General features: G+C 40.7%; 1 protein-coding gene across 1 annotated transcript; it reads right to left on the minus strand.

Annotated features, from left to right (window-relative positions):
- Positions 1 to 15,624: 15,624 nt before the first annotated feature.
- On the minus strand, positions 15,625 to 18,546 carry KRTDAP (keratinocyte differentiation associated protein). The gene is made up of 6 exons (XM_079116815.1): positions 18,395 to 18,546; positions 16,997 to 17,035; positions 16,876 to 16,917; positions 16,679 to 16,723; positions 16,059 to 16,106; positions 15,625 to 15,791 (listed from the first exon to the last, which is right to left on the minus strand). Exons 1-6 carry the CDS (start codon positions 18,479 to 18,481, stop codon positions 15,753 to 15,755), a joined length of 300 nt encoding a protein of 99 aa, XP_078972941.1. The 5' UTR covers positions 18,482 to 18,546; the 3' UTR covers positions 15,625 to 15,752.
- Positions 18,547 to 19,070: the final 524 nt, after the last annotated feature.

Below are 19,070 nucleotides of genomic sequence, written 5' to 3' on the forward strand. Positions count from 1 at the left end.
TTATAGATGCTCAGTACCTGGGAGTTTTTTATGCTTACAGTAAAGGAAATTAAAATAAAAATTCCTGGACTCTGAAGTTCAACAGAAGCTGCATTCAAAACCTGGCTCTACCACTTCCTCTCTTTGGTTGTCCCTTGCAAAAGCCACTTCACCCTGTTCATCCTCAGCTTCTTCATCTGTTAAGAGAGCAAATTATTAGTTCCCTAAGTATAAATCTATGGGTCATGGTCTGACAGAGTTAAATAGCCCATAACAATAGCTACCATTTGTTAATATGTTAATAAAACTAGGCTAACATTTTGAGGGTTTCTAAATTGCTATGGACTTTGGTATTATTCCTCATTTGTAAATGAGGAGACTGAGGCCCTAACAGAATGCCATTCAGAGATCACATCGCTAGTAAAATTGGGAAACAGTGATTGATTTTAAAACTCATATTGTAACCACACTGAGTTATACTACTTTAAATGCTTTCAGCAGCTGCCTGTCATCCTCAGTATGTTTCCAGACTCTTATTTAAGGAATGGAAGCATTTTTTTTTTCAAGCAAAGTATTAAAGAAAACCCAAGTTATAAGCAAACAGTGGCAGATCTATTTCAGTTAAAGGGGGGGGGGGGTAATCCTGGCTCTGCCAGGGGCAGGCTATGCGAGTGTGAACAGATTGCTTCATCTCTCTGAGATACAGTTTCTTCATTTCTAAGATGGGGATAATGGTCCAGTGTGATAGGATCATTGTGTGGTTCAATTGAGATAATAGATGTGCAGTACTTGGCATAATGCCTGCCTTGTGATAAGAACCAAATAAGAGTGACTGTTGTTGCAATTATGTCTGTGGTAGTTACCACCTTCAGGACTCTCTTCACTGACCACAGGATCAAGTGGAAATTTCTCAGCCCTGCGTCCATGACCCTCCATCATCTGACCTAACCTGCATTTCCAGCCTTCAACACCTACACCATAAGAAACTGAATTACAGTGTTCCCAACGCAGTATCCTGCAATTCCAGTTGCGTGTGTGTGCTCTGCCCACTGAGGGGCCTCCCTCCTCTTTCCTCCTCCTGCTCCAAAAACAGGTTTTTTTTTAAATGTTTGATTATATTTTTGAAATTTTACTATAAAAATTTTCAACATATGCAAGAGTTAAATGCTATAGAGTGAACCCTCATGTATCTATCATTTAGCTCTAGTAATTACCAGCCTTGTTTCCTATGCACCCCAACCTACTCATCCTACTAAATTATTTCAAAGCAAGTTCCAAAGTTTATCATTTCATCTATATATTCCTCATAATTTATCTCTGAGGTGAAATTTTTTGTTTTTTATGCTTTTTTGCTTTGTTTTTCTGGTGCTGGAGATTGAACCCAGGGCCTTGTGCTTGTAAGGCAAGCACTCTATCAACTGAGCTATATCCCCAGCCCTGGTAAAGTATTTTACTTAACTATACTAACACTTTCTCAATTAAAATCCCAATGATGTACCTTACAGAAATAGAACAAGCAATCATGAAATTCATCTGGAAGAATAAGAAACCCAGAATAGCAAAAGCAATCCTTAGCAGGAAGAGTGAAGCAGGGGGTATCGCAATACCAGATCTTCAACTCTACTACAAAGCAATAGTAACAAAAACAGCATGGTATTGGTACCAATACCATAGACAGGTAGATCAATGGCACAGAATAGAGGACATGGACACAAACCCAAATAAATACAATTTTCTCATACTAGACAAAGGTGCCAAAAATATGCAATGGAGAAAAGATAGCCTCTTCAACAAATGGTGCTGAGAAAACTGGAAATTCACATTTAAAAGTAAATAATTTTTTTACCTTTGAATTGTTGACTCTTTTTGAAATTTTTTATTTGTTCTAATTAGTTACACATGACAGTAAAATGCATTTACAGATTTTGACAAATCGTACATAAATGGAGTATAATTTCTCATTTTTCTGATTGTACATATTGTAGGATCACATTGGTCATGCAATCATACATGTACATGAGGTAATAATGTCTGTTTCACTCTACTGTCCTTCCTACCCCCATACCCCTTCCCTTCCCTTCACTCCCCTCTATTTAATATAAAGTAAGTCTATTCTTCCCTAGCCCTCCACCCTTATTGTGAATTAGCATCCCCATATCAGAGAAAACATTCAGCCTTTGGTTTTTTGGGTTTGGCTTATTTTGCTTAGCATTATATTCTCCAATTCCATCCATTTACCAGCAAATGCCATAATTTCATTCTTTAAAGCCTAGTAATATTCCATTGTGTATATATGCCACATTTTCTTTATCCATTCATCTGTTGAAGGGCACCTAGTTTGGTTACATACTTTAGCTATTATGAGTTGAGCTGCTGTTAATAATTTCTTAATACCAGTTTGTGTTCAGATTTTCTTCATCATCATATCACTCTTTTTCATTCCCAGTTGGTTTGTTTAGTTTAAAGCACTGACAAGATTTATACATTGGATTTAAGTGCTATGATCCTTAAATAAGTTTTTATCTTAAGTTCCTTTCCCTCCCCATCCCCTCTCCCCGCACCCCTTTCTCTCTTTTTCTTTTCCTAACATGTTTTGTTGAAGAAATAAGGTTATCAGTCCTCTGGAATTTCTCATGGGAAATGCTATTGGGGTTTTGCTAAAATTTCTCCCACATAATCCTTTATCATGTTCCACTCTAACTTCTTTCCTGCCATCTGCTAATTAGATCTAGATTTTAGAGATTTAATCAGACTTAGGGTTGACTTTTGGCAAGACTGTTTTGCAGGTGATGCTCTGTGCTGTTGTTATATCAGATCTGCAGAAGCATGTCTCCTTACCTCTCTTTCAGAGCTGGATAGATCCATGGGTTCATGGGTTTGTCAGCCTGATTCACCATTAGAAATTCCCCATCAGCCGTTATTGATGTGAAGGGGACCAGAAAACTCCACTCTAAAATACGCCAGTTTGGCATAAGAATTATTTTGAACTGAAGGCAGTTTAACAGCAGACACAACAGGAACTCCTGCCTTCGCCCTTTCTTACCTAAAAGCAGGCTTTAAAGGGAACATCGTGAAGACACCCCCACCTCTCACGTCAGGAAGGGAAGACTCATCCTGGATATTTGAGTCTGCTTAAACAAATATTATCTCCCATTAGTTTCCCTGGATACTTACCTTCCACACTTTACTGCCCTGAAAATCCAAATCCCTTTTCCTATGTTTTCTCACTTTCCCACAATTTATTGCCCTTTGTTAAAATGGTATGTAAACTCTCAAGCCTAACCACTTTTTTGGTTTTCCCTTCTTTTCTGTGAAGCACCCGTGTGCATGCATAATAAACCTTTCCTCCTGATAATCTCTTTTGTCAGCTTAATTTAGATGCCACATATCTGGACCCAAAAGGATAGAGGAAAAAAATTTTTTCCTCCCTCTATAGATCCATCATTTTATTAAGTTTTGAAAATGATAATATTATAGTTCTGTTCTTCTGCATTTTTTAGCTTCAGATCCTCATATAAAGAAAACATATTTGTTTATCCTGTAACACAATTTATACAGAAAAGATGAGATAAATGTTGACTTATTCCCTGTATTTATCAGTTTTCAAAATGAGCTGGTTCCCATCAGTCTCCTGTGATAATCACCAGTTTTTTTTTTTTTTAAAGGAAATATTTTCTTTTTTTTTTCTTTTTTTTTTATTGTAAACAAATGGGATACATGTTGTTTGTCTGTTTATACATGGGTTAAAGGCATACCATTTGTATAATCATAAATTTACATATGGTAATGTTGTTTGATTCATTCTATTATTTTTTCCCTTCCCCCCACCCCTCCCACCCTTCTTTTCCCTCTAAACAGTCCTTTCTTCCTCCATTCTTGTCCCCCTCCCTAACTCTAACCCTAACCCTAACCCTAACCCTAACACTAACTCCCCCCACCCTCCCCCTTATGTGTCATCATCCACTTATCAGCGAGATCATTCATCCTTTAATTTTTTGAGATTGGCTTATCTCACTTAGCATGATGGTCTCCAATTTCATCCATTTGCCTGTAAATGCCATAATTTTATCGTTCTTTATGGCAGAGTAATATTCCATTGTATATATATACCACAGTTTCTTTATCCACTCATCAATTGAAGGGCATCTAGGTTGGTTCCACAATCTGGCTATTGTGAATTGAGCAGCTATGAACATTGATGTGGCTGTATCTCTGTAGTATGCTGATTTTAAGTCCTTTGGGTATAGACCAAGGAGTGGGATAGCTGGGTCAAATGGTGGTTCCATTCCAAGTTTTCTAAGGAATCTCCACACTGCTTTCCAGAGTGGCTGCACTAATTTGCAGCCCCACCAGCAATGTATGAGTGTACCTTTCTCCCTACATCCTCGCCAACACCGGTTGCTTGTAATTTTGATAATCGCCATTCTAATTGGGGTAAGATGGAATCTTAGGGTGGTTTTGATTTGCATTTCTCTTATTACTAGAGATGTTGAACATTTTTTCATATGTTTGTTGATTGCTTGTACATCTTCTTCTGTGAAGTGTCTGTTTATTTCCTTAGCCCATTTGTCTATTGGATTATTTGTATTCTTGGTGTAGAGTTTTTTGAGTTCTTTATAGATTCTGGAGATTAGTGCTCTATCTGAAGTATGATTGGCAAAGATATTCTCCCACTCTGTAGGCTCTTTCTTCACATTACTGATAGTTTCCTTTGCTGAGAGAAAGCTTTTTAGTTTGAATCTATCCCAGTTATTGATTCTTGCTTTTATTTCTTGTGCTATGGGAGTCCTGTTGAGGAAGTCTGGTCCTAGGCCGACATGTTGAAGATCGGGACCTACTTTTTCTTCTATAATCTGCAGAGTCTCTGGTCTGATTCCAAGGTCCTTAATCCATTTTGAGTTGAGTTTTGTGCAGGGTGAGAGATATGGGTTTAGTTTCATTCTGTTGCATATGGATTTCCAATTCTCCCAGCACCATTTGTTGAAGAGGCTATCTTTTCTCCATTGCATATTTTTGGCGCCTTTGTCTAGTATTAGAAAGTTGTATTTACTTGGGTTTGTGTCTGTGTCCTCTATTCTGTACCATTGATCTACCTGTCTATTTTGGTACCAATACCATGCTGTCTTTGTTACTATTGCTTTGTAATAAAGTTGAAGTTCGGGTATTGCAATACCCCCTGCTTCACTCTTCCTGCTAAGGATTGCTTTAGCTATTCTGGGTTTCTTATTCTTCAGATGAATTTCATGATTGCTTGTTCTATTTCTGTAAGGTACATCATTGGGATTTTAATTGGAATTGCATTGAATCTGTATAGCACTTTTGGTAGTATGGCCATTTTGACAATATTAATTCGGCCTATCCAAGAACATGGGAGATCTTTCCATCTTCTAAGGTTTTCTTTAATTTCTTTCTTTAGTGTTCTGTAGTTCTCATTGTAGAGGTCTTTCACCTCTTTTGTGAGATTGATTCCCAAGTATTTTATTTTTTTCGATGCTATCGTGAATGGAGTAGTTTTCATAATTTCTCTTTCTGAGGATTCATCACTTATGTATAAAAATGCACTGGATTTATGAGCATTGATCTTGTAACCTGCTACTTTACTGAATTCACTTATGAGTTCTAAAAGTTTTCTGATGGAATTTCCTGGTTCCTCTAAGTATATAATCATATCATCAGCATATAGGGATAGTTTGAGTTCTTCTTTTCCTATTCGTATTCCTTTGATTTCCTTGGTCTGTCTAATTGCTCTGGCTAGAGTCTCAAGAACGATATTGAATAGGAGTGGTGAAAGAGAGCATCCCTGTCTTGTTCCAGTTTTTAGGGGGAATGCTTTCAGTTTTTCACCATTTAGAATGATATTAGCCATGGGCTTAGCATAGATGGCCTTTACAATGTTAAGGAATGTTCCCACTATCCCTATTTTTTCTAGTGTTTTGAACATGAAGGGGTGCTGTATTTTATCAAATGCTTTTTCTGCATCTATTGAAATAATCATGTGATTCTTAACTTTTAGTCTGTTGATATGGTGAATGACATTTATTGATTTCCGGATGTTGAACCAACCTTGCATCCCTGGGATAAAACCCACTTGATCATGGTGCACTATCTTTTTAATATATTTTCGTATGCGATTTGCTAAAATTTTATTGAGAATTTTTGCGTCAATGTTCATTAATGATATTGGTCTGAAATTTTCTTTCCTCAATTTGTCTCTGTCTGGTTTGGGTATCAGGGTAATATTGGCTTCATAGAATGAGTTTGGGAGGGTTCCCTCCTCTTCTATTTCATGGAATACTTTGAGAAGTATTGGAATGAGCTCTTCTTTAAAGGTTTTGTAGAACTCGGCTGAGAACCCATCTGGTCCTGGACTTTTCTTTGTTGGTAGGCTTTTGATGACCTCTTCTACTTCATTACTTGAAATTGTGCTATTTAAATTGTGTATGTCCTCCTCGTTCAATTTAGGCAATTCATATGTCTCTAGAAACCTGTTGATGTCTTCGAAATTTTCTATTTTGTTGGAATATAGATTTTCAAAATAGCTTCTCATTATGTTTTGTATTTCAATCGTGTCTGTTGTGATATTTCCTTGTTCATTCCGAATTTTAGTGATTTGGGTTTTCTCTCGTCTTCTCTTTGTTAGAGTGGCTAAGGGTTTATCAATTTTGTTTATTTTTTCAAAGAACCAACTATTTATTTTGTCAATTTTTTGTATTGTTTCTTTTGTTTCAATTTCGTTGATTTCAGCTCTGAGTTTAACTATTTCCTGTCTTCTACTACTTTTGGTGTTGGTCTGTTCTTCTTTTTCTAGGGCTTTGAGCTATAGTATTAGGTTGTTTATTTGTTGATTTTTACTTCTTTTATGCACTCCATGAAATAAATTTTCCTCTAAGTACTGCTTTCATAGTGTCCCAAAGATTTTGATATGATGTTTCTTTGTTCTCATTTACCTCTAAGAATTTTTTAATTTCCTTCCTAATATCTTCTGTTATCCATTCATCATGTAATAGCATATTGTTTAATCTCCAGGTGTTGGAGTAGCTTCTGTTTTTTACTCTTTCATTTTTTTCTAATTTCAATCCATTATGATCTGATCGAATACAAGGTAGTGTCTCTATCTTCTTGTATTTGCTTACATTAGCTTTGTGGCATAATATATGGTCTATTTTAGAGAAGGATCCATGTGCTGCTGAGAAGAAAGTGTATTCGCTCTTGGTTGGATGGTATATTCTATAAATGTCTGTTAAGTCTAAATTATTGATTGTGTTATTGAGATCTATGGTTTCTTTGTTCAATTTTTGTTTGGAAGATCTGACCAGTGGTGAGAGAGGTGTGTTAAAATCACCTAGTATTATTGTGTTATGGTCTATTTGGTTTCTGAAATTGAGAAGGATTTGTTTGACATACATGGATGAGCCACTGTTTGGGGCATAGATGTTTATGATTGTTATGTCTTGCTGATTTATGGTTCCCTTAAGCAGTATGTAATGTCCTTCTTTATCCCTTCTGACTAGTTTTGACTTGAAGTCCACATTATCTGAAATGAGGGTGGATACCCCAGCTTTTTTGCTGAGTCCATGTGCATGGTATGTTTTTCCCCATCCTTTCACCTTTAGTCTATGGATATCTCTTTCTATGAGGTGAGTCTCTTGCAGGCAACATATTGTTGGATCTTTCTTTTTGATCCAATCTGTCAGTCTATGTCTTTTGATTGATGAGTTCAGGCCATTAATATTCATGGTTATTATTGAGATATGATTAGTATTCCCGGTCATTTGGTTCATTTTATTTATTTATTTATTTATTTATTTTGACACGACTTGGTTCTTCCTTTATTTGACAATTCCTTTAGGATAGTTCCTCCCATTGCTGATTTGCTTCTTTGTTTTTCATCTCTTCCTCGTGGAATATTTTGCTGAGAATGTTCTGTAATGCTGACTTTCTTTTTGTAAATTCTTTTAGCTTTTGTTTATCATGGAAGGATTTTATTTCATCATCAAATCTGAAGGTAAGTTTTGATGGGTATAAGATTCTTGGTTGGCATCCATTTTCTTTCAGGGATTGAAAAATGTTGTTCCAGGCCCTTCTAGCTTTTAGGGTCTGGATTGAAAAATCTGCTGATATCCGTATTGGTTTCCCCCTGAATGTAATTTGATTCCTCTCTCTTGCGGCCTTTAAAATTCTGTCTTTATTTTGTATGTTAGGTATTTTCATTATAATGTGCCTTGGTGTGGGTCTGTTGTAATTTTGTATATTTGGAGTCCTATAAGCCTCTTGTACTTGATCTTCCATTTCATTCTTCAGATTTGGGAAATTTTCTGATAGTATTTCATTGAATAGATTGTTCATTCCTTTGGTCTGTTTCTCTAAGCCTTCCTCAATCCTAATAATTCTTAAATTTGGCCTTTTCATGATATCCCATAGTTCTTGGTAATTCTGTTCATGATTTCTTACCATCTTCTCTGTTTGTTCAACTTTGTTTTCAAGGTTAAGTATTTTGTCTTCAATGTCTGAGGTTCTGTCTTCCAGGTGTTCTATCCTATTGGTTATGCTTTCTATGGTGTTCTTAATTTGGTTTATTGTTTCCTTCATTTCAAGGATTTCTGTTTGGTTTTTTTTCAATATCTCTAACTCTTTATTGAAATGATCTTTTGCTTCCTGTATTTGCTCTTTTAACTGTCGATTGGTGCGATCATTCAGTGCCTGCATTTGCTCTTGCATCTCGTCATTTGCTTCCCTGATCATTTTAATTATGTACATTCTGAATTCCTTTTCTGTCATTTCTTCTGCCATGCTGTCGTTGGGTTTCATTGATGTAACATCTAGATTTGTTTGCAGCATTTTCTTTCCTTGTTTTCTCATATTGTTCAGGTATCAGTTGACTGCTGTAATATTGCAGATTTCCTCTATTGACTTATAATATCCCTGAAGATTTCTAGTATATCCCCTCTTAGCCTTCAGTAGCCTGAAGTCTTGGAGGAAGTTGATAATGCAGTGCTCCACAAGGAAGCTGACTCCCTAGGGGTGGTGGCCTTCCGGTGGGGTATATTCCCTGCTAGTGGGCAGAGGTACCTTCACTTGCTGACGAATGGTCATCCAAAGGGGAAGTAGGATGTGGGCTAATGCAAGGCCAGTTTAGGCCCGTGTCTCTGGTTTTATAGTCCTTTTGGGAGAACCTCACCCGACAGGGAGGACTCACCCGGTGGGGAGGTCTCGCTGGTCAGTTCCCCTCCCAGAGGTTCCATTCAATTCACAACTACCGCCTGGGCTGGGCAGCCTACTTCTGCAGTGTTCCCAGGGACCCGGACCTACCTCCTGGGCCTGGAAGCCTCGCCCTTCGCAAACGAATCTCCTTAGGCTGCCTCTCCTCAGAGAAGCTGCCTGCAGTCCTGGAGCCTTCGCTCTGCCCCTCAGTTTGTCTGTGCGGCTCTTCCACCAAGAAGCTGCCTAGGCCCTGGGACCCTGCTCTGCACTTTTCGCCTGACTATGCGGCCCCTCCTCTGAGCAGCCACCTGGAGCCCCTTACAGTCGCTCCGAGTCCCAGTGACCCGCCACACGCCTTTTCCTCTGGCAGCCACCTGGTGTTCCGTGCGGTTGCTCTAAGTCCAAGTGACCCACCACGCACCTCCTTCTCCACCAGTCACCCAGAGATCTGGTGTGTTCGTCACGAGTCCCAGGAACTCACTGTGCACCTCCTCATCCCGACTGCCACCCATAGCCCTGGTGCAGTCACTTCGAGCCCAAGCACCCCACCCCGCCGCGCTCCTCCTCCTTCTCCAGACAACCCCCCTGTGTTTAGGAGCGGATGCTCTGGGTCCAAACCACTCACCACGCTGCTCCACCGGATAGCTGCCCGGAGCCCTGGGGCAGCTGCTCCAAGTCCAAGCGACATGCCGAGCCTGTATTTCTCCTTCTCCTCTGGGCAGCCCCCTGTGTTCAGGGGTGGTCGCTTTCTGTCCAAACAGCTCACTGCGCACCTCCTCCTTTGGGCAGCCTCCCAGAGCCCGGGTGGGTTGTGCGGAGTCCAAGCACTGTGCTGAGCAGCCACCTCTCCCATGCTCCCAGTTGTCTGCGTTCACTGCTCCAGCGGGGGGAGGGGCGTCTCGCCGGCAGCTCTACTTCACAAAGATCCCTGCGTTCGGGGCTACCGCCCCGTCCAGGACGCCTCCCCAATGGGAGAGACTCACCCGGCTGCTTTGAGTTGGTCCCAAGTCTCTCTATATCTCCTCTTCTTGAGTCCTGAGTCCTGGAGCAACACGAAACGCAGCCACCCCCTAGTCCACCATCTTGAATCCCCACGAGTTTTTCTTTTTTAGTCTCTTTTTGAATGCCCAGCTCAAAAGTTACTCCCTCTAGATTACAGACTGAAGGTAACTTAGTAAGACCCTGTGTCAGAATAAAATCCAAAGGGCTCAATGGTAGAGCACCCTGGGTTCCATCCCCAGTACTGAAAAAAAAATTCTTCCTCTAGTTTGCTCAGCCTAATTCAAAATATTTCCTCTTTCCTGTTTGATTTAAACACATCTAAGGTGGCCAGCACTTTCTCCCTATTTTACCTTTCTCTGGACCATAATCTCCTTGAAGTCATACTGCATAGCACTCAGCATGATACCTGAGGCAGTGCCTATCAGGCTCCATCTATATATGAATCTGCTGGTGTCCCATTAAAATCCATACATTCATTATCTCTATGGTGACCTGAGGTTCTAAATGCCTCACAGGCAAACACAGATGATGCTGATGCTTCTGGATCATAGATCTCACTTTGAGTCACAAAAGGGCATGGTAAATGAAGAAATCTACTTTATTCATTCAATAAGAAGTATCTATTCAGACCATGGACTAGGCCTTAGTACCTTAAAATGCAAAAGATTTTTTGTGTGTTCATTTGTAGGCAGTTTAAGTTTTAATTTGCTGTTTTGAAATGTAAAGTGTACACAGTAAAGAAAAAAATGTTTTTATAAAATTCAAAATGGTACACAGTGGAAGTACATCACTCCCAAGAGGTGATCACTGTTACTTCCTTAGTTTTATTTGAGATACTTTATGCACAGAAGAGCATATATTTGTGTCATATCTTTACTTTAACCACATGGCAACATACTGCTCTGCCACTTTCTTTTTTCATTTTATTATATCTTGAAGACTTTTGAAGACTTTTCATGAGCAAGCTCTGGTGGACATGTCTGGGTCTTTCCTCAATGTCAGAATTTATCAGTGACAATAAATTCACAAACTACATCAATTTCATTAGCTTTAATTCACCAAGTATTCTTGGTTTCACTTGATGGTTGTGACCATGACACTTACAAGTTCTTTTATTCCATTCCAATCTTAATTATTAGTATTGATAACACTCTAATCACACTTCACTCAGTGACATATAGGTTACAGAAAGACTGAGAAAGGGTTAAGGCAGCCACAGAATTTAAAGAGACAGTGCAAGGAATCAAAGACCAGAGTCATACAAATGCAGTCACTGAAAGTGACCAAATAAGGGATTAATGAACCCAGCTGGCAAGTCTTTCAAGACACCAAGCTGTTAAAGAAAAGGTCCCACAGCAGCTTCAAAGTGAGCAGCATCACAGGCAGGAAAAACCACACTCTACTGAAGCTCAGGGATAGAGAGTTGGGAGTTCATCCCTGGCAATTTTCCTGGGCAAGGCTGGTGACAAGTGACCAGGTGATGGGTCAGTGTACCATGCTACCATTTGTGTTGCCTCTCCTTTTATGGGTCTTTGGCTACATCTGGCATGTTTGGTAAGCTTGGGTTCCTGGTTTTTCTGATACTGTTTCATCAGTCCATGCATCCATGTGCTCCCTATTTAATTTGATAAGTTCACAAGTAGTAATTTTTATTAACATGAATAAGGTATTTATCAGTTTATTCCTTATGGTTCTGCTGTGCAGCTGAGGGTTGTTCTTTCAATAAATTCTATGTGCTCAACATCTGGTGGTCATCTGCTAGCCCAGACAAATTGCCAAGTCATTCTTCCTTAGTATTTACCTCAAAATGGAGTGGTGCAAGGCAAACTACTGCTTTACAAAATGGAGTAACTCAGGGCAGGGCACATCCTGCTCTCACATTGTTCCATATCTTAACATATATCTCTACATCTGATATAACAAGTGGTACAGTATCTACACAGGATGCATTGGTTGTTGTTTTTAAGTATGCATTGAAGGGTAACTAGTTCCTGACGTCTTCATCCCATCTCATATTTGTTGAACCTGGCCCATGTTGGTACACTTTTGTCCATTTCATTTGATCTAACTAACATCCATCACTCATTTACACAAGCGTGTCTACATTTTTCTGTTATTTCACATTCTAGTGTCTCTGAACTCCAGTTATTTCTTTACTCTGTATTCCCTTAGCACTCACAAGTTAGTCAGACATTATCTTGTTTTAATAATATATTATTGTGAAAACAGCATGCTCAAGTGTATATAAAATGTACACACAGCTGTTCTTCAGTTGCCTGTGGTGTATGGGTTGCAGAGATCCCTAAAATACCAAAATCCTCGGATGCTCAAGGCCCTGTACACAATGGTGTAGTGTTTGCAAATAATCTGTACAGATCTTACAATACACCTTAAATCACCTCTAGATTGTTTATAATACCTACTACAATGTAAGTGTTATATAAATAGTTGTTATATTATTTAAGGAGTAATGACAAAAAAAAAGTCTATAAATGTTCAGTACAGATGACATTTTTTTGTCAAATGTTTTCATTCTATGGTTGGTTGGATCCATGAATGCAGAACCTGTGGTTACAGAGGGTGAAGGGCTGACTGTGTTTAGGGAAGCAGTGGAATACTACATGGTAGAAGCCTCTGTCACTCCCCTCGGTTCCCACCTGCAACTCTCCTATCACGTAGGCCTCTCTCTCCCTAAGAGGTTACTACTAACCTGAATTCTAGATTAATCACTCTCTAACTTTCCTTTGTTTAGTACTTCTCAAGCTTTCATGCATCAGACTCACCTGGTGTTCTTGTTAAAACAGGTTGCTGAGTCCCACCCACAAATTCTGATTTAATAGATCTAGTTTTGGCTCCAAGAATTCACATTTTTATAAGTTCCCAGATGACAGTGATGCTGCTGATCTTGGCACAACACTCTGAGAACTATTGCTTTATCTCAGTGATACTCTCTAACTTGTGCAGGATGACTCTTAGTCTTTGTGAAAACAGAAGGAAAATTACCATGAAAGCACTTCTCAAAATGGAGCTGGAGGCCAGTTTGGAAGCAGGACTCCTGCAGGATTCCAGCTGCTGCCCGGACTGTAAACTTGGTCACCCCCACCCTTTGACTCCAAGGCATCTGGAATATCCTAAGCAACTGGTAAATTCCATTATATTCAGTGGCTCAGGATGCATGGTACAAGGTTATTGGACTCTTGTTTTACAGATGTTTCCATTCTGTTTATACATTTGTTTATCTTTTATTGGGTCACTTAGCCCTTCTTGCTTCTCAGCATATAAGCATCCACTTTTTCTGCCTTCTCAGAATACTGATTCAGAACTATCTGAACCCATGTCTCCCAAACTGCATTTCCTAAGACCCCAAATAAAGTCCTTCTTTGCTTTTCCAGTTTCTGCATTTAGATTGATCAACATCATTTTAGGACCCTTCAGTTCTCCTCTAAAACTTAGTCACTCAATAAATGTCTCTTAAGGACCTTGCCTCCTTCTTCCTCTACTCCATTTTCTGTCACCCAATTTGTGAGTGCTCAATCTTTATTCAGTATTTTAATTGATTTAACTTGAACATTCCCCAGTTTTTTATTCTATGTTAGTCATCCCATTTATGGGTTTTCTTTTTTGTATTATTGTTATTAACCAGAAGGAATAATATAAACAACATTCCTGGGTCTTGTTCAGCTAGTCTGTAAGTTCCTTGAAAGATGAACAAGACACATAAATGTCACTTGTACTATCCCTTCTGGTTAACAAACAGTAATACAAAAGAGAAAACCCACTTCCTCAATTAAACTGCAGGCCAAGTTTGCAAATTCAGTGGCTACTAAGGCCAAAAGGCAATGTAAATACGTGAAGCTTGCCAGGTGGAAGCCATGTCCTGTGCAAAGAGGGCAGCTATCACCTGGCTTTGAGCCAATTGCAGGTCTGGGACTCTCCGGTTTCTCTTTTTTTCTAGAGAAACCAGAGGTAACCCCAACTAATTCAACATTCTAAGCACAGGGAGCAGACTATACAAGATACATCTGTAGAAACCTAAACTGAATGCATTGCATGTTTCAAGATTTTTTGCAGCTAATGAATGGGTGGATGGTGAGTGAGTGAATGAATCTGGGTCATTATGGCAGCTCTCTGAAACTGAGCGAGTGGAGGAAATGAGAAATTGTTGCGTTCCTGCCTGACCCTTTGCAGGGTCTTTACACACTTATCTTACTTGACTTTCATAATGGCACCCCAAGGTTTATCATTTTTTATTTACTTTCTCCTTCATTTCATAGGTAAAGAAAACAGAGGCCTAGAAAGGTCCAGGTTCACACCACTAGCTTTCTTTATTTACAACCTACCTAATTCTAAAATGGAATTTCGGGTAGGTTCACATGATTTCAGCTAGGTCCTGAGCCTTGAATTGCAGACAAATCTATTCTACATACTGGCCATTACAAAATGAATCAGGTTCCCAGAAGGCAGGTAGACTCTTGCACTACAGATGGGGAAGAGGTTTGATTTCTTGGGCGTCTTACTAAGGAACTCAGTTTTCTCCTCAAGTCTTAGGCCAATACTAAGGAGCCAGATGCAGGGGTATCTCTTGCCAACTTGGTTCTGTAACCAAATCCCCATAATGGAATTAATTTTTAAAGAAGTTCTCTTGTAAAAGATTAAGTATTGTCCCTCCCTATTTAACATTTTAAAATGAAAGAGCACATTCTTTCTTTTGAAACCCAGGGAAAACAAATAAACCCTCTAGCTTCATTGGCTTCTAGTTAACTCACTTTCATCACTGATTTTACAAGTCCCTTAGCTAAACAATAAAGTTATAGATCCTGCTAACTTTACTGTAAATAACACTTCTGATGTGTGATCACCTTGGTAATGATTGTTTAAGTTGTTTTTTAGGGATTTGGATAGCCTGGTCTAGCTCAAACCAGTTTAAGCCATCCACCCCTTCACTTAGGCCTGCACAGGTGTCTGATGGGTGACCTTTTGATATCAGAGAGTCAAAAACTCCACCCACAGATCATGCCACCGCTGACATTTTCAGAACATGTGTCATGTGAAGAGCCATGAAGTTGGATTACACATATGCAGACCACTGATTACTTCACCTTTCCTTACCTTCAATTGACCTTCCCTGTGCCTCAGACCACCCTGTTTTTCCCTTAAACACCCCTAAGCCCTATTCTCAACAAGGCAGATTTGTGGCTTGTCTCCTGTCACCACACAATTAGTTCCTCTTGAATAAATACTTTCTTGTGAAACTTGTCGCTTCTATGCAGTAGGCAAAATGGACTAGTTCAGAAACAGAATGCCCTTCCTATTTCTTCCTGTCCCCCTACTTATTCTTCTCTCAGAATTCAAGATTTCTGCCTGTTGGCCATAATTCCTGTCTAAAGCTTAGTGGTGATAGTCCCAGAGTGCCCAATAAGGATGAGACACAGATTCAGGAGCTCTTGGGATAGAATACATTTTATTGGACTTATTGAACCAGAAAGGAGTTATTGTAGAATGGGAATCAAATCCCACCCTAATCCCCTCTTCCAGTGGGGGTTCTCAGTCCTGAGTCTTGAATAGAATGGTCACTGGGCATCAGGAATTGCACTCCTCAGTCCTTTCAACTGGAAAGAGAAGAGTTGTGGTCAGTTTGAGGACCCCAGGTACTGGAGTCCCCGTGAGGAAGCAAATATAGAATGGGGCACTGATAGAAATGAATTTCTGGCCCAGTGGAAGTTTCCATTCTCCTCTGAATCTAACAGTTAAGATTTCCCTTAGCTTTGGTGGGAAAAAAGGTTTATCTTCCCTTCACTGCCGCCACTCTCCCTCCCAGGTCCTCTGCTTCCTCCCTCACCCTAACCTCTTTTCTTCCTAATGGATACCCCTCTTACCTTAGGAAAGGCATCCCAGTTGAGAAAAGGAAGTGACTTCTTGAAGGCCTAAAAGAAGAAAGGAGAATGAGAATACAGGGATCAGTAAGCACTCAGCTTCCTGAAGTGACCTGGATGCTGTTATTTTATAATTACAGTTAGAGGCAATATTCCCAGAGGCCTTAATCTGTGTCTGCTTTGTACCAACTGCTCTGCAGGCATGATTGCATTTTGGCTTCACAGCAAAATGAGGTACGTAGTGTTATCATCCCATATCCCAGAAGAAGAAACTGAAGCTCAGGGAACTGAAGACATTTACATGAGGTCACATTGAGATGAAATTCTAGATCGAACTCTGTCACTGACTCTCCATAGAGGATGAGGGGATTCAAATAAAATCTTGAGGGTCAAGATTTTTGAACACTCTATGGCTCTGTCCCCCAGTCGCCATCTTAGAAAATAGAGTGTAACCATGACAGCCTTCTGGGGAAACCTTGGTTGACGTGTGCAGCACCCAGGCATGGCATTTGCTTTCTCTTAGAACTCAGGAACAAACCAAAAGGGCTAAAACTAGAATGAGAGGCCACTGCCTTGGAAAGGTGGCAAACAATCAAGGAGAATGAGGGGCACCAAGCATTTACCTCAGCAATGGCATGCCAGTTCAGGAATTCATCAGCCTTAAAAGCCTGTAAGGAGAGAGGCCAGAAGCAGATGAGTTCCAGGGGAGGACAGAGCTTGCCCTTTGAAAAAGCCGAAGGGACCCAGGCATCTTTGTACACTATTTATCTCTTCTGTAATTTGGGTATTCATGGGGGGGTACTAAGGGAGTCACACTTACAGATCGCAACTTGTCAATGTTCAGGAACTGAGGGCTAACAGCCTAGGCAAATAAAAGCAAACTGTTAAGAAGGTAGGGGACACACTTATAGCTGGAGTGTATGGGAAAACAGATTGTTTACCTCAGATCCTGGTGCATAATTACCAATGGTAGTGTCTTCCTGGAAGAAGAAAGGGAGACAAAGAGGCAAATGAGCACATGATAGCAGGTGTCTCTGCCATATCCCTCTCTGCCAGCCATTCCCAGAAAGGCTCCAGCCCATTCTCCACCACAGGGCCTCAGAGTGTTAACCCTCTCGACAGTGATGTTCCAGTGGGGCACGTGGTTGGCAGAGGTGCAAGGTAAGGAAGGAGGCATTGAAGAATGGCAGGTGTAAGGAAGTTCATCCATACAGACAGCAGGTGGAGAGGGTGGAGAAAAATAGGACTTCTTCCAAGAAAACTAGCTGGGATTGTTCTGCAGTTGACTTAATTCCAAGAGTAGTTGATTTGGGGTGTTCTGGAAACGCCCATGCTTAGCACATTAGATCTGGGTGGGGAAGATTAGCATGCATTTGGGAGCCAAGCTACTGAGGTGAGCTACCTGCCTTTAATTGATTGAGATTGGTTTGCTTTGTGATGTTATTGCCACCAACACTGGAGTCTCCATTTCCCTCCTTCATTTGGTACCCAGTATTCAGGGTATCCCGTCTCGTCAACTTCTTTATTCTTTCCTCCCCACCTTGGAGGTCACAGACACACAGCCCCCAGGATATAACATAATGGTTTGGTATGTTTGTTGTTTAGTTTGATTTAAATGTTTTTAATAAGGAAGAATTTGTAAATAAATTCATATTTCCAGTCTCTCCTGAAAATTTTAAAACTCCAACTGTACTAGGCCCATTTCCCACCAAGCAGTGGTCGGATGGAATCAAGATTGCCCCCTTTTAGATTGGGCAAGTCTGTTCCTCTTCATCTGAGACCCCAACAGTGCTCTGATCACTCTGATCACCCTTGCTCACTGACCACTTGCTTGAATTTTTAGCAGTTGACTCTGGACCCCTACTCTAGACTTTTAAATCCAGAAGGGACATCCTTCCCCGATTTGGGATAAGATAGGGGTTGAGGGGCCCCAGGATTCCTCACTGTTTGGGCACAGGATCGTAAGTGACTGCATCATAAAGTAGTGGGAAGCCTCCAGTCACTTGAAAGCTGTTCAGATTAGGAACAAAGGAAGCAAAGATTAGACTGAACCAAGATAAGTCACCTCAGTCCCCATCTGCCTGATTCTGTATGCTAGCCTCCACCCCACACTTCACCGTCCCTTCCAGAAATGTAAGAATCTCTGTCCCTAAATGTCTTCCCAGGAATGCTGTGTTCCCTCTCTCATCTCCTTCCTTCCTCGGAGCTTAGCTTGTCTCTCAGCTCCTGACAGTATCCCAAAATAAGAGCCATTTACCCAGCAGTGAAGAGAAGGTAAAGAAACTGAGAGGTAGGCAGGTAGTAGGTAGAATAAAATCCAAAGCAGGTGATGTGCTCACCTCAGGACTCCCCAGGGAAGCCCCCTGGGTGGAGTGGAGCGCCAGAAGAGAGAGAAGAGCCACAGCTGGAAGAACTGGGATCTTCATGGTGTCAATTTTGGGGTGCTCTGAGGCGGGGCCTCACCACTTGCCCTTTATATTCCCAAGAAGGTGGATATAGGCTGAAGTGGGGTCCCCACCCCACTGACTCACCCCCAGATCATGTCGCCCACCCCTGGGGCTCTGGGAGGGGGAGGCATGGACTGTTCCCCATTTGCCTTTGATTTCTCAATTCACATTGTGCCCCAGGCACTTGGAAGGTGCGACTGCAATGGGTCTCTTCATGCGAATGGGGATGTATGGAGACAGGTTGGACCTGTCCCTCCGACGGATTGGCAGTGGCATCCAGGCAAGCTCTCCTTTTGTCTTTGTCTCTTTTCTTTATATCACTCATTCCTCTCCTACCCTACCAAATCTTTCTCAAGTCCTTAGAGAGCTATTGAAGGCCTTCCATGCTCAGGACGCAATCTGCCTTTCTGCTTTTTCTCTTTTATCTCTGCTGACTTACCCCACATCTGGTATACTGGACTCCTTACCAAATATGCCCCCTCTTCTTCCTCCAGGCTCTGGTCATGCTGTTTCTTATTCCTAAAATGCCCTCTCATCTCCAGTTTTCAGAACCCAACGTGCACCTTGG

Source organism: Sciurus vulgaris (genome assembly GCF_902686455.1).
Source record: "Sciurus vulgaris genome assembly, chromosome: 17".
NCBI classification, from domain to species: Eukaryota; Metazoa; Chordata; class Mammalia; order Rodentia; family Sciuridae; genus Sciurus; species Sciurus vulgaris.